The 25,916-nt window shown below is 35.2% G+C and overlaps 2 protein-coding genes across 4 annotated transcripts in view; one reads left to right on the top strand and one right to left on the bottom strand.

The window, feature by feature from the left end:
* Window positions 1–1,028: 1,028 nt before the first annotated feature.
* LOC140045259 (urease subunit alpha-like) lies at window positions 1,029–21,495 on the bottom strand. 3 transcript variants are annotated; one of them, XM_072090090.1, is made up of 22 exons: window positions 21,375–21,428; window positions 20,753–20,940; window positions 18,133–18,202; window positions 14,064–14,254; window positions 13,198–13,419; window positions 12,921–13,000; window positions 11,757–11,856; window positions 11,335–11,415; window positions 10,846–10,932; window positions 10,598–10,723; window positions 9,980–10,196; window positions 9,554–9,658; window positions 8,889–8,961; window positions 8,258–8,405; window positions 5,296–5,474; window positions 4,466–4,580; window positions 4,041–4,130; window positions 3,780–3,878; window positions 3,189–3,288; window positions 2,722–2,890; window positions 2,158–2,216; window positions 1,029–1,858 (listed from the first exon to the last, which is right to left on the bottom strand). In XM_072090090.1, the coding sequence occupies exons 3-22, from the start codon at window positions 18,155–18,157 to the stop codon at window positions 1,728–1,730; spliced, it is 2,397 nt and encodes a 798-aa protein (XP_071946191.1). In that variant the 5' UTR covers window positions 18,158–18,202; window positions 20,753–20,940; window positions 21,375–21,428; the 3' UTR covers window positions 1,029–1,727. The 3 variants fall into 3 exon arrangements, with proteins under 3 accessions (XP_071946191.1, XP_071946193.1, XP_071946192.1); XM_072090092.1 differs by lacking the exons at window positions 20,753–20,940; window positions 21,375–21,428 and adding exons at window positions 20,350–20,373; window positions 21,179–21,280; XM_072090091.1 differs by lacking the exon at window positions 20,753–20,940 and having other exon boundaries at window positions 21,375–21,495.
* LOC140045261 (urease accessory protein UreG-like) overlaps window positions 21,300–25,916 on the top strand; it is a 6,736-nt gene continuing 2,119 nt past the window's right edge. Inside the window, exons 1-5 of the mRNA XM_072090095.1 lie at window positions 21,300–21,351; window positions 21,519–21,667; window positions 22,639–22,784; window positions 23,303–23,524; window positions 24,091–24,238. Of these exons, the coding sequence (XP_071946196.1) occupies window positions 21,637–21,667; window positions 22,639–22,784; window positions 23,303–23,524; window positions 24,091–24,238 (547 nt within the window). The 5' untranslated portion in view covers window positions 21,300–21,351; window positions 21,519–21,636. The remainder of the gene's footprint in view (window positions 21,352–21,518; window positions 21,668–22,638; window positions 22,785–23,302; window positions 23,525–24,090; window positions 24,239–25,916) is intronic.

Raw genomic sequence — 25,916 nt, 5'->3', positions numbered from 1 at the left:
TGTTGAAGAGCCAATTGGAATTGAATCCAAATGGGAAAAGGAGTTTGACAACAAACTTAATTGGAAAAACCTTTTCTCAAATTTACACGCCTGTACAAATGACACTAAGCTAAAAAATGTTCAATTTAAATTTATTCATCGTATAATTTATACAAATACAATGCTCTTTAAGATGTCAAAGGTCGATTCACCAATGTGTAGTTTTTGCAAGGAAAAGCAGGAAACACTGCTACATATGTTCTTTGAATGTGATCTGGTAAAGAACATTTGGGAAAATGTAAAACAATATATGTATCGAAATATCAACAATAACTTAATTATCACCAAAGAAAGTATATGTTTTGGTTTTGGAAAAACACACAGTGATGCAAACATTTTAATTTTAATTACAAAGTGGTACATATTTAGTTGCAAAATCAAAAAACAATTACTTAATTATAATCATTTATTTCACATTTACCAAAAATACAAGGCAACCATATTATTAGCAAAATGATTATTATTAAGTGTATTTTTGCGATACATTATTTTTTTTTTTCTTTAATTTCATTACTCTCTTATTTTTGAGAGAGTATTATATCGTTTTAATAGTTACGTTGCCTTTATATATTAATTTTGTATTATGTATGTGATGAAATGAAATAAAAAAAAAAAAAAAAAAAAAAAAAAAAAAAGTATTTAATTAGCCTAGGTCACATTGTAGAACTCGTACTTATTCACCACCTACCACTACTACTTCTGTTATTAATTGCTACTACTCTATGAGCCTAGGCCTAGGCATACTTACATTTTTTGTACTGTTTGGATGTATTGTACGTGCGTTGCCTTGAAATTCAATCGTTGCCTACACTTTTCCCTGATATCCATATATTCCAGGGCTTTTATCATGAAAACAACGTAATTCCTTGACTTTTACTGAGCAGACGCAGGGGATAGACGTTGTTTTCCACACACCATACTTTCTGAAGAGTTTATAACTATCCCGCCACCATTCAATGCCAGTGACGTCAACAAAAGTCGACATGTGATTGGCCAGTAGTAAAAGAAATAAGCGATGTCGATTATTAGGCACGCGTTTAAATTCCTATTGTAAATACAAAAGGAATGTATTTATACTCTGGTATTCCACTTTAATTTGTTACAATAAAAATTCATCTACATTCTTGTGTTTTAACAGTAATATAATAATTATTTTATTTTTATTTGTCATACAATGTATGTCAGTTGCAGTCTAATATTATAGTTTATAATGCTCCACTACTTGCTTTTAATGTAGTTCTTCACCACCGATATACAGTTATATCAAGCAATTGAAACATCTGAGTATTGGATATTTAATATCAATATTATTCTACGAATATGCAATCAAATATGTAGAGCTAGATATTTATAAGATTACACTGTATCTAACCAATACAGTAGGTATACTCTCATGTACGTACATTTCTTATATGGTCATACATGATACAATTGTTGCATGCAAGCACACTTAAACCGTGCAAATACCAATTATAGTATAACCTCCTTAAAATGTCCCCTAAACAGGGGTGTCCCAAAGGAGGGGTTTTACAGTATATACTTTCATATGAACAATTTGTCACATTATGTAATATAAAAACAACTTCGAATCCCCAGATAATTTTTATACAACATAATTGAAATGTAATTGAAAGCTATGCTCAATACAATGATGTCATATCTATTAATAATTCCAACAAAAATATCGTTCAAAACAGGAAGTATCTTTGAGCTAATGCCAACCGATTGGCCGGAGGGCAAGTCAAATGCTCTGGTTCTTTTTCTTCCTCATCCCTGGCAACTCGATCTCGAACGTGTACTTTGTACGTGGATGGATTCACTGAAAAATAAAAAATAGAGATGGTATAAAAACTCAGTAATTTTTGTTACGGATGCGGAAACACGGTCTTAAGTTATACTTCTTCAATAAAATGTATATTATATCGTATCATAGTGCACTGATGAAGGGCTAGTGTTGCCCGAAAGCTATGCTAACTTTTCTGGCTGTTTTACTTTATCGTTTTGATTTAGTTTTTCGCTTTTTTTTGTATCTCCATTGAGATCCAGCCACTGATACTCACAGCATTGTCATTTTTCAGTATTTTGCTTTTGGATTTATATCGTATCATATTTACATACCAGTAATTTCTGGAAGATAGTTATTCAGTACCATGTCAAGTTTTGTCAAATGCCGACATCTGTAAAATATAACGTCAATATAATATTAATAGAATTATTGTAAAAACTGAACAGTAAAACTTTCAAATTCTGTACCCCAAACACATATTATATTCCAGCCCTAGGAAGTCCATGCATATCTCCTGATTATTCCACCCCGACCGCTTATCAGCAGTAGCATTACGTATTATTGTATGATCATTGTCTTCTTAAGCTCTGTCTACACTATCAAAATAGTTTGACAAAAAAGTGTGATGTGCTCAAATATGTTAGTGATATTCCCAAATATGGTAGTGCTATGACAATCATCATCATGTCCATATATGGGCACATCACATATTTTTGTCACATAAAGTTTGATAGTGTAGACAGAGATTTAATTGTATTTAATTTCTACTACTGTATAATACTATTGTTATGTTAATTATGCGTTATTATTAAAAATTAATTATTAAAAATGTAAAACAAATCAGTAAAATATACATTTTTTATTGGGGCTGTTTATATTTTAATTTGTTTTTTTACCCTCGAACTGGTTCGGCACGTTTGTTGATTCCATATTTTTCCTTGATTGCACTACCTGCGGCTTGGGATACGAATATCACTGAAGATTCACCGACTGATTTGCCGTAAGCGCCAAACATCTTTCGCATTTTTACTGGTTCTGGAGTCGGAATCGAGGCGTTTGGCATACCTAGGATACAAATAACAATATGTGTACAATATAATTATTAAATGTTCCAATTATAATTGTTTTTTGATCGTATAATTTGTGCTGGATATCAGAAAACGGCTATAGAAGTTTGTGTAGGCCTTCCATATTATGTCCGCGTTCAATGTGCACATCTACTACAGATATGAAGAGGGGCATTCATAATGCATATGCAAATGATAGGAAATTAGGTTCAGTAGCAATTTGAGAACCTAGATCCACTACTGGTGCACACCCCATGTCTGTGGAAGATTCATAAATTCCATAAACTATATCTTACCCATCTGAGCCCAGGCTATCTGTCCACCTTTGATAATCATATCTGGCTTAGCACCAAAAAACGCTGGCTTCCACAGAACCAAATCGGCTAGTTTTTTACACTGAAAAATGTAAAGTAAACAATATTAAATCGCTCTCAGAGCATTAGGATACTGTGGCTGTATTCACACTAGGCTAAGGGAAACACTTAACATTTAAACAGCTAGCTATTAGTGAAAAAAACTGGTAATGACATAAAGACATATCTTACGTAAAGTGTTTATTAAAGATGTATTGTCCTCCTGAAAATTAATTGTTTACTTTTTTTTGTTGAATATGAATTTTAATGTCACTTAATAGTTATCCACTTTGACGAAAAATTGGATCTTTATCCAAATTTATTTATCTAAAAAAAACTGCCCTACGGAAGTGATTCACTTTACTAAAACTACAAAATAACCTATTCAAAGTCTGATTTAATTTTCAGTTTTTCATGTTTTTGGGGGACAATGCATCTTTAAAGGAATATATCACTTTAGTATGTTTGGTGATCACAGGTACAAAATCTTCACATAAAAGACAACATAAAAAGTAAGTATTTATTTAGGCCTACCTCAACTGAACCAATCAGATGGCTCATACCATGTCCAATAGCTGGGTTAATGGTATATTTGGCAATATATCGCTTTACTCTGTAGTTGTCATTATCACCCTACAAAGACAATTGAATAAAGAAATACTTAATTGTATTTTCATATAGACTATTAAAACAAAAGTACATTATTATAACATTTACAGTTAACCCCTAAGGGTACACAACAAAGTTTATCTATAATATGCGGTGTACAGAAAGGAGAGATTCTACTGAACTTACAGTTTCCTCGTTGAGTCTTTTTCGAAATATTTTCATCTTATCTGCAGTTTGCCAAGTTCGCCCGATCACTTCACCAATCCTACCCATTGCCTATATACGATCACCATAAACAACAAAAACAAATCATATTAACACAGATTATATTGCCAAGGAGTGGTTTAAGTTTTCTAACTTTCACAAAGTAGTACGGTTCAGTTTTAAGATCTGTCTACACTTATCAAACTAATTTGACAACAAAAGTGTGATGTGCCCAAATACGGTAGTGATATGCTTAAAATGGTAGTGATATGACATCATCGTGTTCATATTATGGGCACATCACATTTCTTTGTCACACATAAAATTTGATAGTAGACAGAGCTTTAGCACTTAAACTACTGTAGATGACACATAAGAACTCCGTTTGTTTCTTTGTAAAACTTTACCTGCGAATCAGACGAAATCATGCTAATTGCACCCATGTCATGTAGAATGTCTTCAGCTGCGATTGTTTCTGCTCTGATTCTGGACTCAGCAAATGCTACATCCTCCTTTAAATTCCTAATGCGAATTAAACAAAAGTAGCTTGAATGTAATTTCGAAACAATACAATAATACATATTCTACTTACTTATCTAAATGGTATATAATATTATTATTGGTAAAGGGTCGCATCGGCCCCACCTACCTTCTACTTACTTGTCTAGATGATGACATACATTAGCATATCAAGGTGTTCATCTATGTGAAAGGTCAAGTTGGGCCTACTTACTTATCTAAATGATGACACACCATTAGCATATCCAGGTGTTCATCTATAGAATTATTGGTAAAAGGTCGAGATGGACCTACTTACTTATCTAAATGATGAAACATCATTAGCATATCCAGGTGTTTATCTATAGTATTCTTGGTAAAATGTCGAGTTGGCCCTACTTACTTATCTAAATGTTGACACATCATTAGCATATCCAGGTGTTTATCTATAGTATTCTTGGTAAAATGTCGAGTTGGGCCTACTTACTTATCTAAATGATGACACACCATTAGCATATCCAGGTGTTCATCTATAGTATTCTTGGTAAAAGGTCATGTTGGGCCTACTTACTTATCTAAATGATGACACACCATTAGCATATCCAGGTGTTCATCTATAGTATTCTTGGTAAAAGGTCGTGTTGGGCCTACTTACTTATCTAAATGATGACACACCATTAGCATATCCAGGTGTTCATCTATAGTATTCTTGGTAAAAGGTCATGTTGGGCCTACTTACTTATCTAAATGATGACACACCATTAGCATATCCAGATGTTCATCTATAGTATTCTTGGTAAAGGGTCGGGTTGGGTTGGTAGATGATGGCAACACATTCTTTTCACCACACACCTTGATGATATCTGGTGCATGGCCACCACCAGCTCCTTCTGAATGGTATGTGTGAATAGTACGTCCCTGAAGATAGTACATACGTATATTAAATGTTACACTTATGCAAGATAAAAACTCACTCACAAAATCACATGCTTTAATTGTCTGCTCCTAGGCTCGCACTGGCCGATCGCCAAGTCGCCATGGGCGAAAACGTTTCTAGATTGGCGAAAAATAAAACGGCTACTTTAGCCATTTTGGCGATGACATATCATAAAATAGATAATTAAATAATCATTTTGGCGAAAGCATAAAGTCCAACTAAAAGGTCCATTTGTCGATCTCCAAGCATTTATTTTGTTCGTTATCATGTTGTTTACTTCAAGCTCCATTTTTCGTCAACTTGTTTCGTTGTACCAGGCGTCTCTTTGTTATTTCAAAAAGATGGAGATAGCAGAGAGAGAGGTAGACTGCACAGACGTTACACGACACATGGATGATGAAGTCTACCCAAACTATCACGTGTTGTGCGCTGCACAAACGATCGACTACGTAGCCGACGGTCGGCTAATTACCGGGATTGTCTATTTTTCGATAGGGGTGTACTTTTCAGATTAAAAAGAAACATTATAGTATCTTCGATGAATGACGTCTTAATCTTATCGAAATCAAAAATGTATGCGTTATGCATTTTAGAGTCTTCCAATTTAATGTAGTTTCATATTTTACCCTTAATAAACTTCCCTCGTGCGTCAGTGTAAACAAAACAACATGCGGGAAATGGTAGAGTCTAACGGGGATTTAGCTAAACACACACGTGCATCTGAGCGGGGCCGGCCGCCGGCTTCTGTGTTGTTGTGTAAATAAATAATAATCGGATAAATTTCTCGCCCTGACAAAAATGCTTCGGCGCAGCCTTGAGGGATGGAAAGACGTGTACTCTGTGCTTTGGCCTATATTATCTTACGTTTAACAACAATACGAGTGTTCGTTTGCTAGGAATTTTCCTCAATATTTTTAGCATACGATATACCGTTGCGTTGTTGTACATAATTTTGTAGGCCTAGGCCGGCGGTTCTGCACTTTCGCACCTCTTGAGCATACCCAATTTAAGCCGTCACAAGCAAACATGACCAGCCAAGCGTAAAAAACAAAAGTAACATAGCGTTCAGGGGATTTTAGAAAACTGTAAAATGTTTCTTATTAAATTGATAACTGTATAAATGCTGTATGATTAAAAACAGTTTGAACAATTGTTTTGATCATGTAAAAAAAATACAAAAAAAATATTTTTTTTTAATCATACAGTGACAGTGATTTAGGCATGTGGCCGTATTCACCAATCTCACTTAGGCTAAGGGAAATACTTACCCTTAAAATTTAAGAATTCCCTTAACAAAGGGAAACACTTAAGGGGTATTCACAAATGAGTTAAGGGATTCACTTACCTAAGGGAAACACTTAATGTAAGGGTAAAACTTCAGGGTAAAAATAATCATAAATATTCATGAGTTGTCCCATTGTCCAATCACAGAGGATTTAAATTCCCCTATGGTCCAATCACTTTCCTCTCTAAAACTAATTTGCATATTTAAAAAAAGAGTAAGGGGTTGGGGGGACGGGGAGGATGAAGAGAAAAATGTATAGACGATGGCAGTCAAAACAAAAACAAATGAATATTAAACCTAGACTAATTTGTATGAGGATCAAGAAAAATAGGTCTAGCCTAGATGCTACTAACAAACCAACATTCTGTGTAGGCCTAAACCTGTCTGTATTGAGGCATATGCATCCTAGGCTGGTTACTGGGCAGACTAACAGGGGGCCTAGCATCTCTACCTAGCCTACACTAGAATGGGGCTAATTTCTGTTACAACAAAATGGGAAGCCATCTTCCACAAAAATAATGGCAGTCAAAACAAAAAAAATAAATCAATATATAGGCATAGACTAATTTGTATGGGTGGGGATCAGCAAAAAAAGGTCTAGATGCTACTCAAACCAAACATGAATCCTAGGCTGGTTAGTGGGCAGACCAACATGGGGCCTAGCATCTCTACCTAGCCTGGACTGGGGCCATCTACAAGTAGGCATAGTACTCGCACATACAGAATCGTCAGCACAACCAAGGTACTGAATAGTTAAGGGAACTTTTAAGGGACCTCTGAGGTCCCTTAAAAGTTAAGGGTAAAATAGACCAAGTTAAGGGTTTCCCTTAACCTTAAACCCTTTGTGAATACCACTTAAGTGAAACCCTTAATATTTTCTTGATTTAAGGGAAATCCTTAGGATTTAAGGGAAATATCTCACTTAAGTGTGATTGGTGAATACGGCCAATGGTTCTTTATCTCAATGCCTTACGAAAATGTTCAGGGAACAGTGTATAGACCTGTTGACATAGATAAATTGACTAAAATGTTTTTACCACTATATTTCAAAAATTTTAAATTTTGGCTAATGACCGATTCATTTGGCTAAATAAAAAAATTTGACTTTAGCCATTTTGGCTATAGATAAACTGATTTGACTAAAAAAAATATTTCGACTTTCGCCAAATGGCTAAACAAAATGAAATGTTAGTGCTACCCCAGTGCTCTATAAAGCTTGGTTTCCATTGGCGACGCAACGTAAGAAAATGACCTTCCAATAATTGTGTTTGCTCCCGCCTGCATGAAATCAAACCTACGATGTTTGCAGCATTGTTGTGTCGTCGGTTCCCACTTGTAATTACGCAATACTGCGTCAATACATAGTTGCGTTACCTTGCGTCCTAGTGGGAACCACGCTTAAATGAAGAAGTGTATGTAACCACACTACAGATGGTAGTCTCTCCATTCTAAACCCTGTAGATAGTGTTTTTATATTACCTTAAATGCTTCAATAGTATGCTCTACACAGGAGGATTCATTAAGCGTGTCAGTGTGAATCATCACTTGAACGTCCATTTTCTCCGCTACGCGTAGGCACGTATCAATCGCAGCAGGAGTGGATCCCCAGTCTTCATGTAGTTTAAGACTAGAACCAAGAAAGTCCATTTATTTTAATTAATATAAAAAGTTCACAAATGACAGGACGTATGTACACTACTACACCCTTTTAATGACTACGCAGCTATTGAGTCTAATAGCTAGCTTGTCTTGACGTAAGTTAGTGAAACAGTGTGGTGATGTGAGATTCCGTTTTCGGACTTTTTTGTTGTTGTCTTGGTCAATTTATTCGGTTTATTAGGGATTTTCCTGGTTTATTTCACATCAACTTTTTTATTTTTACACTTGTGCTAAACAGCGCATAAATAATATTTGTATTTTGCGCTTTATAAATTTAAAACCATTAAACCATTAGTCATTCTGCGCATGCTCATTATGTATATGAGAATGCACTTTTTGACTCAACAGCTTGTATTCACATGGCAAAAAATGAAAGGTCGTTATGTTCGCGTACAGCACTCCAGTAGACTAACAATAATACTGTATTTACGTGTATCTACTTTATTCTTACCCAATTGCTCCGGCTTCAATTTGTTCCTCCAGTTCAGGGACGGGTCCAGTTGTTCTGCTCGTATTACCTTTACCTATAATGAGTAAGCAATAACATTATAATATTATTAAATGGAAATACATACTGTAATCAATCTGGTTAGTAAAAAACAATCACATAATTATTCTTCATATATGCATCATATTAAAGCGTGGTTCCCACTAGAACGCAACGCAACGATGTACTGACGCAAGATGCTGTATTGCGTAATCACAAGTGAGAACAGACGATGCAATAGTGCTGCAAACATTTGAGGTTTGATTTCACGCAGACGGGGGCAAACACAATTATTAGTAGGGCATTTGCTTAAGCTTGGTTCCCACTAGAACGTAACGCAAGGACGTAAACGCAAGGCAAGCGTTTTAACCAATGACAAGCGAAGTTATAGACAGTTAGCAATCACAAGCGAATAAGCCATCGCTTGTGATTGGTCAATTTACTTGCATTGCGTTACGTCCTAGCGTTGCGTCGCTAGTGGGAACCACGCTTCATGTTGCGTAGATTGCGTTACGTTGCGTATCTAGTGGGCACCACGCTTTACTGCACAGAGGGGTACAGTAAGTATAAGCAATACTTTTAAAGTATAAAGCATAAAACAATAGCATCTTTATTTTAAAGAATCTCACCTGTGAATCCAAAGTTTAATGGTAGAACATCCGTACTTTGAATCATATTTCTGATATGATTCGGTCCTGGTGTGCATGTCGTTGCGCATGTTCCTGTAGCCGGACCTTAAAGAAAATGATATGATGATTTACATAGATTTCAATTCAAAGACCATTGATTCAATGCCATATTTATCATAACACAGCATAACATAACAAAATTTCAAAGGGCAATTTTGTGTGAAGACAGTTATAAATACAAAATAATCAATAATAAGACCAAGAGTATTATTGGTTCCCACTACCAACGAAACGTATTGACGCAACATTGCTGCAAACATCGAATGTTTTATTTTACGCAGACCACGCAGGCGGGGGAAACACAATCATTGGAAGGGCAGTTTGTTACGTTGTGTAGGTTGCGTCTCTAGTGGGAACTACGTTTACCTGTTCCTCCACCAAACATAGTTGTGATGCCAGAAGCTATCGCCTCTCTAGCAAGCTGTGGACAGATGAAATGCACATGGCAATCAATAGCTCCGGCCGTCAGTATCAATCCCTCACCAGCGATGACCTCTGTCCCAACACCTACCACCAAATCAGGGCTTACACCATCCATTGTGTCGGGGTTGCCGGCTTTTCCAATTCCATGAATGAATCCATTCTAAACAAATAATAAAGTCATTATATTTAATACAAGTAACAGAATGTAACAAAACAATCATAATATACAGTAAATCCCATAGGGGACACCGCAGACGGACATTTAATAAATGTCCATTAAATAGAGGTGTCCCTTGAATAGAATCTATTTTCCATTGTTGAGGAAAAGCATCCCCTTAATAGGGATTTCCCCTTAAGGTTGGCTATAGTGCTAAAAACATATTTCCCCTCGTTCGTTTCAATGGAAAGTGTTCCCTGAATGGGGGTACCCTGAATAGGAAATTATTATTATACTAGAAAAATGGACCTAGTATTTGGTATTGATTTAATTTTGACTTCAATATTATTCTTAAAGTGCACACAAATATATTAAACCGGAGTTCCTCTTTAAGATATCTTTACCTTGATACCAACATCAGCTTTTACAATACCAGTGACAGCGTCCACTATCAAAGCATTTGTGATGACCGTATCCAAAGCAACGTCACTAGTCACGTGTGCTGCTTGGCCCATGCCTTCCCGAAAAACCTTAAATGAAAGTGCATCTTAAAATTAGATAAAATTAAGTTGGAAATTGAAAACATTAAAGATCTTTCCATTTTATACGATAATTTAGATTTTAATTAATCTATGGTTTAATAAGTAGTCACCTTGCCACCACCAAATTTGCACTCGTCCCCATACACTGCAAAGTTTTTCTCAACTTCGATGATCAAACTTGTGTCTCCAAGTCGAACCTGATAATATAAAGCAAATAATTACAAATGATATGACAAAATAACACAAATAGGAGATAAAATAATGGCTTTGAATTTATAAAGAGCAACACACAAGTAACGTGCGCAGATTAGGCGGGGCTAAACAGGCTTTAGGCCAACCAGACTAGTGAGACTATGAATTTCATGTGCGCGAGTACCATTTTCGACCATGTAGGGGTGCCATTTACTTAAATTCGATTTGCCACATGTCCCACCTTGGAGGGGGTTGGGCTGTGGCTTAAATACTTTGTGTCTTTCCCCACCCTCTTCATAAAAAAAATGTTGAAAAAGCCTAGAACTCCCCAAGTACTTCAGTGTTGGAGGGCCACTTAAGGGCTTCAGGCCTCTGCATTACGCCACTGAGTCTAATCAAACACATACCTTATCTCCTATAGTCGGACCATACGTCTGCGCATAGATCATCGGGGAAATAAAATTAAACTTTGTTTGAAAGATTTCTTCCTGAATAAAAATTAATAATTCTAATTTAAAATTATTGACAATAATCACCACTTAATTGTGCTGCTTCTAAAATACTACAAAAGTGGTTGTGTTTGATGTTGTGGCTAAAATGTTTCACATTTCTAACATCACCAATTTGTTTAAAGCTTTGTTTCCAATAATATGCATTTAAGATTGTTTTTAATTATTGGTCCATTTAAAATAATAAAAAATAATTAAGACAATAAAACTAAAAAAAATAAAAATACATCAAATTTAAAAAACACTATGTTAAAATACTGTTAAAAACGCAGAATGCAAAAAATGAATGCTTATACATGCATGATAGAAAATAGTCTTACCTGTTTTTTGTGTCCAAACTGTTCTAGTGTCTCCTTTATCGAACTTAGTCTTTCTGGAGTTACAACTCCATCGGCGATTCCGTTTCCTCCACGAATTACTCTGCAGTTAGCAAAATCATATACTACATAAACAGTTTGAAAAAACTTAGCGCTTTTAATGCGTTCCATATTGTTAACTTTTTTTTTTTTTTTTTTTAAATGTTTTTTTTGTGATTGATTGTAAAATTGTTTTTATGTTTACATACGCTATGTAATTATTATGTGTCATGATGAGAAGCAACAGTGACTTATTTGAGTCTTTATGTCGTCTATCGACCAAATCATACTTTGTTGTTTTTTGTTTGTATACATATATGTTGACTCAAGAGACAATAACAATAGACAATCACCAGATTGAGAAAGTTGACAAATACAAATACCTGGGTCAGACTCTGAAAATGGTCAACACCACAGAGGAGGAGATATTAATACGTGTAAAAGCAGGTTGGAGAAGCTTCGGGATGCACAAGCATATCCTGACCAACCAAGACATTCCCATGTCACTAAGAAGCAGGGTGTACAATCAATGTGTTCTAACAACTATAGTTTATGGGGCAGAGACATGGGCAACAACGAAAGAGATGGAACAAAAATTGATAACAACACAAAAAGCGATGGAAAGAAAAATGGTAAATCTATCAATACGAGACAGAGTAAAGCATAGTGAGATACGGAAAAGAACAAAAGTCAAAGACATCATGGTAAAGATCAAAGAACTGAAATGGAGATGGGCAGGACACATAGCCAGAAGAGACGACAACAGATGGACGAAGAGATTGAATGAATGGCAGCCGAGGACAGGGAGAAGAAGAAGAGGACAGCAAAAAAGAAGACGGCATGACGACATAACAACGTACATGGAAACGGCAACATGGGAAAGATCGGCAAGGAACAGAACTAAATGGAAACAGCTGGAGGAGGCCTTCACACAGCAGTGGGTGAAATAGGCTATGAGATGAGAGATGAGATGAGAGATGAGATGTTGATTTTGGTCGAAATAAATGTTGAATTGAATATCTACCATCTTCTTTATCTTTTACAATTTCACATAGGTAACTACTACTTACTTTTAATTATTTTTACATGTAAAGAAGAATGTTGTAAGGTACAAAGGTTTCTATTTACCTATTTCCACCAATCTCAACAAGATAAACATTCTTCGATTCTCCTGGTTCAAATCTTACAGCAGTTCCTGCAGCTATGTTCTGTATAAAAAGGAGTTACCCATAACTTCAGTTAAAATTTAAGAACATTATGAAGTACAATTCACAGGAAGACTCTTTATCTAATCAATTATGCATGCATTACAGTATATATGGAAGAATATTATACAACAATATAGTAGAATTATGGGTTTCATGAAAATTATTTCAAATTTAAAATGCATAAAATATGTACTTACAAGGGACATTCCGTACGCTCTAACCCGATCAAATATAAGATACCTATTGGCTTCCACAAAATGGTAGTGACTGCCGATTTGAATGGGACGATCGCAGGTGTTGACGACTGTTAGCACATCTGAACGACGTCCAAAATTCAATTCTATTAGTTCATTTGAACCTTTGTGTAATAGTTCACCTGGGTGAACGTCTAATAAAGCATCAGCTTGTCCATTTGTCTCCTAAATAATTAAATTATTATCATCAACATATATACAGTACATGTCATGTCCCACGGAATCAACCTCAAGCTGTCATACCACACAATTAAAATCTCAAGCCTTTTCACCAATCTCAATTTTGTATATTGAGTATGTTAATGAATTAGGGATATTTTAGGCCTAGAACGTTTTGGGCAGGGATGTCTCGACCCAGTCGGCTGAGACGTTCTGAAGTTATACCAAAAAAAAACATTTTAAGGGTTGGGGACGAGTCATAATTGGGAAATCTGAAGCCAACAGCAGTTGGTTGAATTTAAAAAGAGCTTACTATTAAACAGGCTTACTTTAATCCCAGGATCTGGGATTTATTCTACATGTTGACCAACCAAACAAGCACCAATGCTTGTAATAAAGCATGACTAATTGGTGACAGTGGCTTAGGCTGCTTTTGTGCTTTCCTGGCAGCTAGTGACTATGATTTTATATTTTCTTCTTACATCGTGTTTGTTTAATTTGTTGATTTGTATTATATTTTGTAAAATGTATCTTTTGCCTGAATAAATAATAATAATAATGACTAGTTTAGTACATTTATCTAAAAAATTAATGTAGAATGTAGTTTTTTGCCGTTGTTTTAATGAATATTCAATGATAAATAAGCATACCGTTTCTTTTGGTAAAAACAGATCTTGCTCAGGGATTGGCAAGAAGCTACCGTATAACGCATTCTGAATGTTACCGAATTCTGTTGCAATAGGATCATGAACAGTAACCAATTTGGTGCCATCTGGAAAGGTAGCTTCAACTTGAACATCCTGGATCATATCAGGCACACCAGGTAACACGTGTCTAAACCCTGATGATAGTTACAAATTACTCAATAATAAGATCATTCAAGTTTCTGTTCAAAAGTTACATACTGACTAAATAGAGATTTTTCATTCTTTGTATTTGTTACATGTCATTTGGAATTAGCCCTATCTCACGAAATGAGTGATATCTAATGGTGATAATGAACGGCTCTAATGCACGTTCAGTTTTTTGTAAACATTTTGAGAATTGTCGCCAGCCGACGTTGTTGACGGATTGCGTTAGAAAATTAAAAAAATCACTGGGGAAAAATCTACTATTCCGGTACAAATAATGAATGTTTTATATTCGTGGAATGGTACAAATAATGTCATTCAGTGAATGATGAAAAGTTATATTTCATCATTCACCTCATGCCATTATTTGTACCATTCCACGAATATAAAACATTCATTATTTGTACCGGTATACAGTATTAGATTTTGCCCCAGTGGTTTTTTAATTGTTAGCATTTATGTGATTTAACACATTTGATTGTCAACTAAAAATAATATATATAGAGTATCACGGTGTGACGTCACAATGATAGAGGGCACTGCATGGTTGCTAGCCAACCCAAAATGCGTTCAACTCTACTATGTTGATAAACTGTAAAGATCTGTATTTCTATCAAATTATGTATCTTAGCTTGATTTTTTTTAACTTAAACTGTAGTTGAAAAATAAATAGATTATTAAAAACATATATTTTGTGATCTTTTGAAATTTTAGTTTGTTTTTATTGAAAATTATTATGTTTTAAAATAACTACTTCAATAAGCCTATTCTAAACTATTGGTGACCTTGGAGTCACTCAGGCAGGTTGAACGCATTTTTGGGAGTGTTGACAAAGTGCGAGGCAGCGAGGCACGCGAGGCATTTGTGGCATGCCAAATATTTGTGCGAGGCATCATTTTATCATTTCCAAAAGTGCGAGGCATGCGAGGCATATAGTTTACAATTTCAAAAAGGTGCGAGGCATATCTTAACGTGCTATTATGCTATATTATAGGCCTAATAATCAATCGATACAAGCGTATCTAAATAGATTCGTGTATACACTCATCATGTTGTTTATTTTTATGTAACGATTGTTTTTTCATTCAAGTCATATCGTGTCAAATTTTACTTTTACAAAAGTGCCCTAGCTACGGTTCAAAAATCTGAACGACAGTCTTCAACTTTCGATAAACAATAATTGTTATAGCGACACACTCATCAAATGACTGCAATGTTTGTTGGCATTTCGAGCGTGTTCACTCACATGTCTCTCGAACATAGCAGAGTGAAAATAATATTTTGTCACACCCCTGCGCCTAGATCCGGTAGACCCGCGAGATGGAAAATCCCTCTTTACTATTTAGCAGGTAGCGGAATGATTCAGCCCTCCGCTCAGAGGATTGTGGTGCATTCCCCCCCCCCCCCCCTATAGCACGTGGTTTCAGCAGCAACGCACAGACTTCTCTCTGAGCGGCGTGCCAAAGACATTTTTGACATTCCAGTCTCTAGGAACAACACGTGTACCTCTCTCGCAAATAAGGTGAACAGCGATTGCCAGGACAAGTTCAATAACTGGCGGTGAATAAAAGGTAACTGATATGCCGATCCAATAACATGCCGCAAAGAAAAAAATTGCGACAGAATTCTGGAGCGCGTGTGAAAAAAGACTTACGTCCGGCAATTGTAATACTAGTCCTAAAATTAAACTTTAGCTAATATGCTTAGCCCTAACCTAGATAAGAGGCCTATGTAGAAAATACTTTAATCAATTTTGATATAATAATAATTGGTGTAATATTTAATAATGATACACTATTCCTGTTTTAGTAAGCTAGGTATATTACGAACGATTTTTATTTATTGTTGTCCATGTACGTACTAATAAACCTGGCGCTAGTTTCCTTCGCTTGTATTTTTACTCCAAATTTGATAACTAACTTTATCGTGTGAATACCACACCTTAGAAGTATACCTCATGAGTACTTTAATGAAAGAATCACATAAAAAGTAACAAATAAATCCTTAAATTAATGATTTTACAGGCGTGTTTCTCGCACACTGTTCGCGAATTTCACTTATTCAATGTTCAATATTTGTTTTTCTGTGGAGCGCCAAAAGAGCAACGATAATAGAGGACTAAAACTCAGTGGAATGCGTCAATTTCTCATGCATTTATTGGTGAAAAACACGTTTTATTTCAATATATTTGTTAATTTGTCAATAAAAATGTTGTAATATGTTACTGCTGATACTGTTCTGTTTTCAAAGAATAATAATCGATCCTAAATCAACATCACTACCTAGTCTAGACCTAGGGCATCCTACTAAGGATATTATGATGAATTTTTCTATTTTATTCTTTAAAAGGTTAACGAAACCGTGTACATCATCAACAGTAACATTTTTCCTTACTGACAGTGACAAAATCTATTGAAATTGTACTTGATTTTCACCAAATAATGCGTTAAATATAAATGGATTCCACAGAGTTTTTAGCCCTCTAATTAATTTTGCTCTTTTGGCGTTCCATAGAAACCAAAATATTGAACATTGAGTGTGCGAAATGCGAGAAAAACAACGTCTGTAAAATCACCAATTTAATGGATTTATTGTTACTTTTATGTGATTTTTCTTCATTAAAGTAGGCCTACTAATTCTAAGCTGTGGTATTCAGGATAAAGTTGGTTAAAATACAAGGCAGGTGCAAAAGGAAACTAGCCTAGCGGGCCTAGGCCTAGGCTACTTCAATTTCGGTGATTTCCTGCTTTGCAATTTTGAGAAATGATAAAATCATGCCTCGCATTTTTTGATGATGGTATAACGATGCCTCGCATAAATTTCTGACTTGCCTCGCATGCCTTCCCTGCCTCGCTGCCTCGCACTTTGTTACTACCCCATTTTTGGTTGCGCTAGCAACCATGCAGCACCACCTACCGTCGTGATGTCAGCACCGTGATACTCTATAGACCCATTCCCTACAATTTTTAACGTTTTGTAAAAAAAAATGCATATATATTACTTTAAAAACATTAAACCAGATCATTCCTTGTCTTTATGGTAAATTATGATAAAAAGAGAGAAACAATGCACTACCTAAATAGCTTAAGTCGAATGTCCTCTCCTGTATGGTCTTTAGGCCTAGCTAGGCTTAGTTTTGTAGGCCTACAGTAGCTGGTAAACATGGTAATGTACAAACATTGTACGCTAGCTATAGGCCTAGTCTGGCATTGTCTAGTGGCTGTATTAATTGTCTTTCTTTTTTTAGCAGATTCGTTAATACAAATTGAGGAAGACCCGGTATTTCCGTTGAAAAGTTACAGTTCTTCCATTTGTTTTGCTTTCGCGATCGATCGAAAGTAGGTGAATCACAGAAGAAAAACAAAAATATCAATCCACATGCAATGCATGTTGGAATTTATAGCAGATTGCTTAAATTGTTAGAATCGACTTATTTTTCACATTTTTAACCGTTTAAATACGAAAAAAGTTAACGCAATAGAACCATATAGTATATTATTTTTACATTAAATGTAGGGAATGGGACTTTAAACATCTGACCCAACATTATGCCCAACATCAATGTATAGGGGAAGGACAACATGAAAAATAATCCCAATGAATCATAAAACAAAATTTGTTGACATGATAGTGAAATCTTTGTGCACAAAGGGCATATTTTTAATTTTATAGTTTGTAAAAAAATCATAAATTTTTACTCAAAATAAATCAGTTTTTCAAAACTGGGACCACTATTGCATAACAGTTCAAATTTGCTCCACAGAAACCATTTATTAAAAAAAGTTTTGGTGATCAAAATCAGCTGTTGTTTCTACAGGAAAGTATGGTTTAAAACTTTAAATGAATACCGTAGTAAAACTACCCCTACCAAGCATTTTACGTCCAAGATCCATGATTTCAGCAACAGAGTGACGTCCATCACGAACAAATTCTTGTATCTAAAATATATATAATGAATTTGTAAATAAAATATACAATTTCAAATTGCGCAAGGATTTCCTTGCGCAATTTATAATTGCTATTTCATCTTTCAATTCAATCCATTAAAGACCCCTTCCCTGCAATTTTGGACGTTTTTTGGAAAATTATACATATATATCACTTTAAAAACATTAAACCATGTCATTTCTTGTCTTAAATGTACGTTTTATGGTAAATTATGATAAAAAGTGAGAAACAATGCACTACCTAAGTAGCTCGCGGCGATCGACCTCTCGTGGACGGTCTTAGGCCTAGCCTAGCTAGGCTTAGTTTTGTAGGCCTAGCTGGTAAACATCGGTAACGTACGAACATCGTACGCGAGCTATATACCTAGCCTGACGTTGTATAGTTGCTGCATTAATTGTCTTTCTATTTTTGCCAGACTCCGTTGATACAAATTGGGGAAAACCCGGTATTTTCGCTGAAAAGTTAGGAGTCTTCCATTTGTTTTGGCCTCACGATCGATCGAAAAGTGGGCGAATTACAGGTGAAAAACAAAAATATCAATCCGCGCGCAATGCATTTTGGGATTTATAGCAGGCCGCTATATAATTATTAAAATCGACTTATTTTTCACATTTTTAACCGTTTAAAGACGAAAAAAGTTATCGCAATAGGACCATATAGTATTATTTTTACATTAAATATAGTTTGTGATCTTAAATTAGATCTAAAAAACGTAGGGAATGGGGCTTTAACAATGGAAGTGTGAGCTGGTACACCAGGGTTATACTCCTCTATCTATCTGTACTGTAGTACTACTGGGCGCTAGTTCCGTTTCGCACCTGTTTTTATTTCGACTTCCTTTTGACTCCAAATTGTTAAGCAACTTATTGTGAATACCACATCTTGAAATTGGGCCTCATAAGTACTTTTATGAAGAAGAATCACATAAAAAGTAACAAATAAATCCTTAAATTGATGATTTTACAAACATGTTTCTCGCATACGCCGTTCGCCGCGAATTTAGCATACTCGAAGTTCAATATTTTTGTTTCTATGGAGCGCCAAAAGAGCAACAACAATAGATGGTTAAAACCTCAGTGGAATGCGTCTTCTTTTAATGCATTTATTATTGAAATACACGTTTAATTTTAATATATTTTGTCAATAAAAATGCTGTAACATTTTACTGCTAATAATTTGCTGTTGTCAAATAGCAACCAACCCTAGGCCTAAGAGTAAGACTATTATTTAGATTAAGGTATACCCCTACAGTACATGTAATATGATGATAAATTTGTCGATTTTCATTCCTAAAAGCTCCTGCAAAAACCATGTACAGTATCAACAGTAATATTTTTGTTGCATTGACATTGACAAAATATGATAAAATTAAACGTAATTTTCACCAATAAATGCATTAAATATACGAAATTTACTGAGTTTTTAGCCCTCTATTAATATTATGATTGCTCTTTTGGCGCTCCATAGAAACAACAACATTGAACATGGAGTATGCGAAATTCACGAACCGATGTGCGAGAAACACGTCTGTAAATTCATCAATTTAAAGGATTTATTTTTTACTTTTTGTGTGATCTCCTTCGTAAAAGTATTTTTGAGGCCTAATTCTAAGGTGTGGTACTCACGATAAAGTTACTTAACCAATTTTGAGTCGAAATAAACGACAGGTGCGAAACGGAACTAGCGCCTACTACTGAACTATGGTTCTACTTTAAAGTGCAAATGTTATGCGCGATTTGAACGATTTGCGCAATTTAAAATTGCGCAAAGAAGCATTTTGTGTATGTGGACCTATTAATATTATGGTTCGATAGTCCTTATCCGCAAAAAGACTCTTCTACAACCAGAAAGAAGTGAGAGTGAGCCTCAAACCCTTGCCAATATTATTGCTATGGAATGGGTTACGGTTCTTGTCTTAATTTAATTGATAACACCTACTTATATACTAGCCTAGTACAGTAGTACAGTAGTAGGCCTAAGGCCTACATATTTCAATATTTAATCAATGTGTTAATTAATATTAAATGTAATAATTGGATTGTGTAATTTTGAATTAGTGAATTGCGACAGGACAGTCAATGCATGATGAGGATCATAATTTACAAGGAAATAATTGCTTAAGATCAATTATTATTACCTGACAAGACAACAAAGCAACTGCCTCTGTGTTATGCGCGATTTGAACGATTTGCGCAATTTGAAATTGCGCAAACAAATCCTTGCGCAATTTGAAATTGCGCAAAGAATTCTTGCGCAATTTTAAATTGCGCAAGGATTTTTTTGCGCAATTTCAAATTGCGCAATCAACTTGCGCAATTTCAAATTGCGCAAGAAAATCTTTGCGCAATTTTAAATTGCGCTGCACAATTTGTAAATTGCGCAAGATAGTTCTTGCGCAATATGACACCTTTGCGCAATTTGAAAACGAACTGTAAATTTTCCCATACATGGCTAGGCTAGGCCTAGGCAGAGGAGTTTAAAATTTAGTTTTTTATTATATAAATAAGACCATTTCAATGAAGATAATGTTTAATACTCACTTTTTAAGTTTTTAATATTAGTTTAAGCTAGGCCATGTAACCTAGTCAGTATCAGTAGTCCAGACCCTAGCTAGGCTAGAGTAGTATAGCCGGCCGCCCGCGCCGCGCCCGCCTGGTGGAACACCACCGCTTCGTTTTCCTTCGTCGGTTCTTCGACGGTATGCTAACTTATAACAATATTTGCACTACTAAAATAAGGAAATGCGATATTTATCTTTAATTTTGAATCATTCTTAGAAATTACTATAAAAATATGGATGTGCATGATTTCACAATCTGTCGAAAAACCTTGCGCAATTTGCAGATTATTGCGCAATTTAATACGTTGCTTGCGCAATTTGAAACATATGTTTCAATTCAAATTGCGCAAGGATTTTTTTTGCGCAATTTCAAATTGCGCAAATCGTTCAAATCGCGCATAACAGCCTCTGGATGGTTGAGTTTTGTTCCACGTGCCAATCGTTTCTGGGCTAAAGCACCAGTCTGATGCACCAGAAGGCTTTCCTGCTCTCTTGGACTCAATTTCATTTCAAAGAACTTGGGCCTAGCCTAGGCCTAGGTCTAGCTAAGGCCTTTTTGTAAGTGTAGAAAGAGCCGAGGTAACCTAGCTATAGTGACGTACGTTAGGCCTAATTTACTGCAATTATAGAGCCAAATAAAAGCAGGCACAGTATTGGTAACTGAAATTAATAATAAGCATAAAACATATACGTGATTAAACCTAACATGATTTTTGTCCAATCCGATTGCCCAATGAAATATCTAGGGACGCGAGGAGCTGAACCCCTGGATGATGCCGCGCCATTGTGCAGTCTATAGCAGCATCAGCGCATGTGAAAGGCACGATCTTTCATCAAATAGGCTTATAAAAACTAGGAACAAAGATGTCGAAAAACAATGTAGAATTTATTAGAGGTAAGTTTATTTACATGGTGGTTTATACTAGCTAGGCTAGCGTCTTTACTTACTTATATTACACTGTTAATTTATGTATTTTAGTAGCTTACTACAGTACCCCCTACCCTATAGTAGAATAGAGGGCTATTCCTACCCCATGCTTAGGCCTATAAAAACTATATAGCCTAGTAGTAGTAGGCCTAGCCTAGTAGAAGTACACTGAATAAGTAGAAGTATCTGTGTGTGTACTAAATGTAGCCTAATCTAAGGCACCTATATACATAATACTACAGTAGTCTATAGTAACCTGTGGTACTATTAGGCATTGTTTGTAGGCCGGATGCATTATTTTTTTTCCTATGAGGTTAAGGCAGAAATCATGAATAATTCATTACCCTAATTATTTTCTATTATAAAGAATTGCAAGATAGCCGATCTACTTCCTAAATATACTAAACCTAGCCATCTCAATAATAATAATAAAATAAAGACCTCGACCGAGGGCTCGTGTGATTGGTTAAATCCTTAACGCTAGACCAAACATTTCGGTTGCCAAACGTTGTTTACACAAATTATTATTATTATATAATCTTTCTGCATCAGAGCCGTATATATAAAGAGTTACGTCATTGAAAATAGTTCTTCACCATCTGTCATAACAACAGAACTTGTGGTCTCAGTCTGAAGCTTTATCATCCTAAACTCAGAGCAAATCTCTTGTGCAGAAATAAATTTTTTTCAATCAGAATAATTAAACATTAGAATGCCCTGCCTGAGTCAGCTATTCAATCCCCCTCAGTCAACACATTTAAGTTGAGACTAAAAACTAGACATCAAAGCAAATAGGCACTAGCCTGAACTAATTCTATCAATCATTAAGTGTAAGTGTACTTATATCCTAGTAATATTTTACTTCAGTTCCCAGCAAATCTGCTCTATAAACAAAAATGACACAAAATTATTAAACAACATTTATTTCTTGATTTCAGCTGGATTGACAAATATCAGTAATGATGATGCACATACCCATAGTCATGAGCATGGTCACACACACGGTCATACTCATGAACATATGGAAAACCCAGGAAGCTTTCTTTCTCGAGATATGCCGTTAAAACGAACAAATTTTCGAGAGGTAAATCATGTCTGTGCTTTGTAAAACATTTTTATTTATATATTTACTGCACTCGAAATAAAATACTTGAATAAAAAGAAAATAATTTTTCAGTGAATGAATTTTAACCACTGAAAAATCATTTTTAATGAACTAAAACATCGTACAAGGTGAACACAGCTATCAAAAATGTAAATTTACAGACACATATACAAATTACCACCACTTGTAATACAAATAATCTGTATGATAATGCTGAGCTGCTCATGCAAGGATTTACCAGTAATATATCTTTTAAAATTGTGGCCAACCATTAGTCAGGGGGAGACCTCTATTACGGTAGGTTATTATTGTTTGGTCTCCTTCATGAAAAACAAAAATTTGATTTCAAAAATATTTTGGGAAGGAGATGAATTTTTTTTTTTGGTCTCAAAGTTGTCCCCTTAGCAGATTTTCTGCTGTATTCTACATTTTTTATACAAATTTTTTATCCAGGCTTGCAGTTAAAGATCTTTTGGTATTTATTTATATTTTTGTAGAGGTCGTTCACTGTTGGTATAGGAGGTCCTGTTGGTTCAGGGAAAACAGCATTGGTTCTTGGTCTGTGTACACATCTACGAGAAAAGAATAGCCTTTGCGTAGTTACCAACGACATCTTTACCAAAGAAGATTGGGAATTCCTGGTACGAAATAAGGCATTACCAGAGGAACGACTGAGGGCGGTCGAGACAGGCGGGTGTCCTCATGCAGCTATACGTGAGGTAGGAGCTAAAGCCTGTTTTCCACTAGAATGAATGAATGTTTTCGCAGAGAAAAAAACAATTCTGCTACCATTTCCACTTACAAGAGCGATATCTGCGATTTCCATTTTTTGTCTGCTGGGTTTTTTGCATGAGTGCTCATGAATGTGTCGCAGAAAGGGATTTGGAAGATGCAAACATGAAGATATGCGTATAAGCTAATGTATTACATTTTGAAATAAATTTGCCGTACACCATGTATGTATTATTAGTTCTGAGAATGTGGAAAATCCAGGAAACTAGGAATACAGTATACCAGGGAAGAGGTAATTTAACTCTTCCCTGAGTATACTAAGTGAAACTTGGTGGGACTTGTGTGAAAGCTACTGAAAAACAATTACAAGGTTCTACAGAAGAGCATTGTTTCTAATAAACAATAACTAATGGAAACTATTAATAGAGAAGATCATTGTTCCCAAAAGGTGTGAACAGCTAAGCTAAAAACAATAGCATTGTCTCAAAGCTGGGTGTAGACTGGCCAAACATTATTTAACCATTTTAAAGCTTTTTTATTTCATTACTTCCAGGATTATTCTGTGAATATGGAAGTGATTAAAGATCTTAGTAAGATTTATTCACCTGAAATTGTTATCGTTGAGTCTGGTGGGGACAACTTAGCTGCAAATTTTAGCCGAGAACTTGCAGATTATATTATATATGTCATTGATGTTGCTGGTTAGTTCTAAAGCCTCATCTACACTATCAAACTAGTTTGACAAAAAAATGTGGTGTGCCAATGGTAATGTCATATCACTACCATATTTAAACATATTCTGGCACATCACACTTTTGGTAATGTCATATCACTACCATATTTAAACATATTCTGGCACATCACACTTTTGGTAATGTCATATCACTACCATATTTAAAGGGTGCAGGTCAACTCGGCCCTAAACCGTCTCGGCCAAAGTCAAGTCGGCCCCACGTCAAGTCGGCCCCAAGTCAAGTCGGCCTCAAGTCAACTCGGCCTCAAGTCAACTCGGCCTCAAGTCAACTCGGCCTAAAGTCAACTCGGCCAAAAACTAATCCGTCAACTCGGCCTTTAAAAAGTATGGAATGCAAAAAGTGCTAATATAGTAGTTCATTTATTACAATTGCAGGATATGTACGGTTAGGCCTATATAATAGACGAAATAAAACGGAAATTTCAATGTAAATTATAACACACTGGCTGATCGTTTTTCGTTTAATTGATAGGTAATTTTTATTTATATTGTTGGTTGGTTTGTCTCAGTAAGAACCCTCAGTAATGTGTTTGTTAGATCTATTTTGAGGATGTTCCCAGAAATAATCGCAAATATTCTTAGAAGGCCTATATATTATATAGATATTATTAGATTAATACAGTAAAATAAAAATGGGTTTTTTTTGTATATATTCTCTCTCAAATTATTAGCAATATGTCACGGTCAAAGTGAATAACTATATGTGACATTAAAATGGTATATTACAGTAACAAAATCTTTTCACACATTTATTGACGATGTCAATCAAACTACCGAAGAGATTATGGAAACAAATTCGGAATGTTCTGTCATGTTAAATTTCTATTGCAATTGTGCGCTATTCAAATTGTTTTTATTACTTTTGTTATTTGATTATAATGGAGAATCCAATGAATACATTTATGGGAAATTAATCTAAAACACACTGAAGAAATCATCATGAATAAATGGTGTATTTTTATTTTGTCAAGCATAAAAACTAATCTAAAACACACTGAAGAAATCATCATGAAAAAATGGCGTATTTTTTTTTTGTCAAGCAAAAACTAAAACATATTGTTTGATTCCAAAACAACGGAATTCCTAAACAACATAATATTGCCTTTGCATTCTCATCTGTTTTTTAACACCCACCGCGCCCTGTATTGTTCAATAAAATTGATCACCTAAAGGGCCATTCCCACCGTCCGTACCTGTTCCGTTTCGCGGACGGCGCCGTTTTTTCAATGTGACGCGCGCCCGTTCAACGTTCCGTTTTAAACATTCACACCTGTTCCGTTTTGTGACGTGACGTTAAAATAGCAGTCGTTTCTGGATGATCATCGGATGATAGTGAGGAAGAAATTATTCTTTTTAGTTTAATTAAAGATGATATTACAAAACGGGACACAAGATTCCCGATGATAGTATAACAACACACACCATGACAAATTCATGAATCCATAATTAAATACAATAAAATCACAATCACTTCCCTATGGACTGTTATGGAAGCAAATTTCTCTCTTCCCATGGTGTACTGTATTAATTATGAATAATTATGAAGTACTAAACGAAATGAAAATAAAAATGTCATACAAAAAAAACCGTAAGGCCTATTTGAAAATAATGCACATTCATGTCTG

This window comes from Antedon mediterranea, chromosome 3, assembly GCF_964355755.1.
Source record: "Antedon mediterranea chromosome 3, ecAntMedi1.1, whole genome shotgun sequence".
In the NCBI taxonomy this organism is placed as follows: Eukaryota; Metazoa; Echinodermata; class Crinoidea; order Comatulida; family Antedonidae; genus Antedon; species Antedon mediterranea.
The sequence above is the reverse complement of the archived record's forward strand: the minus strand, read 5'-3'. Positions and strand labels throughout refer to the sequence as shown.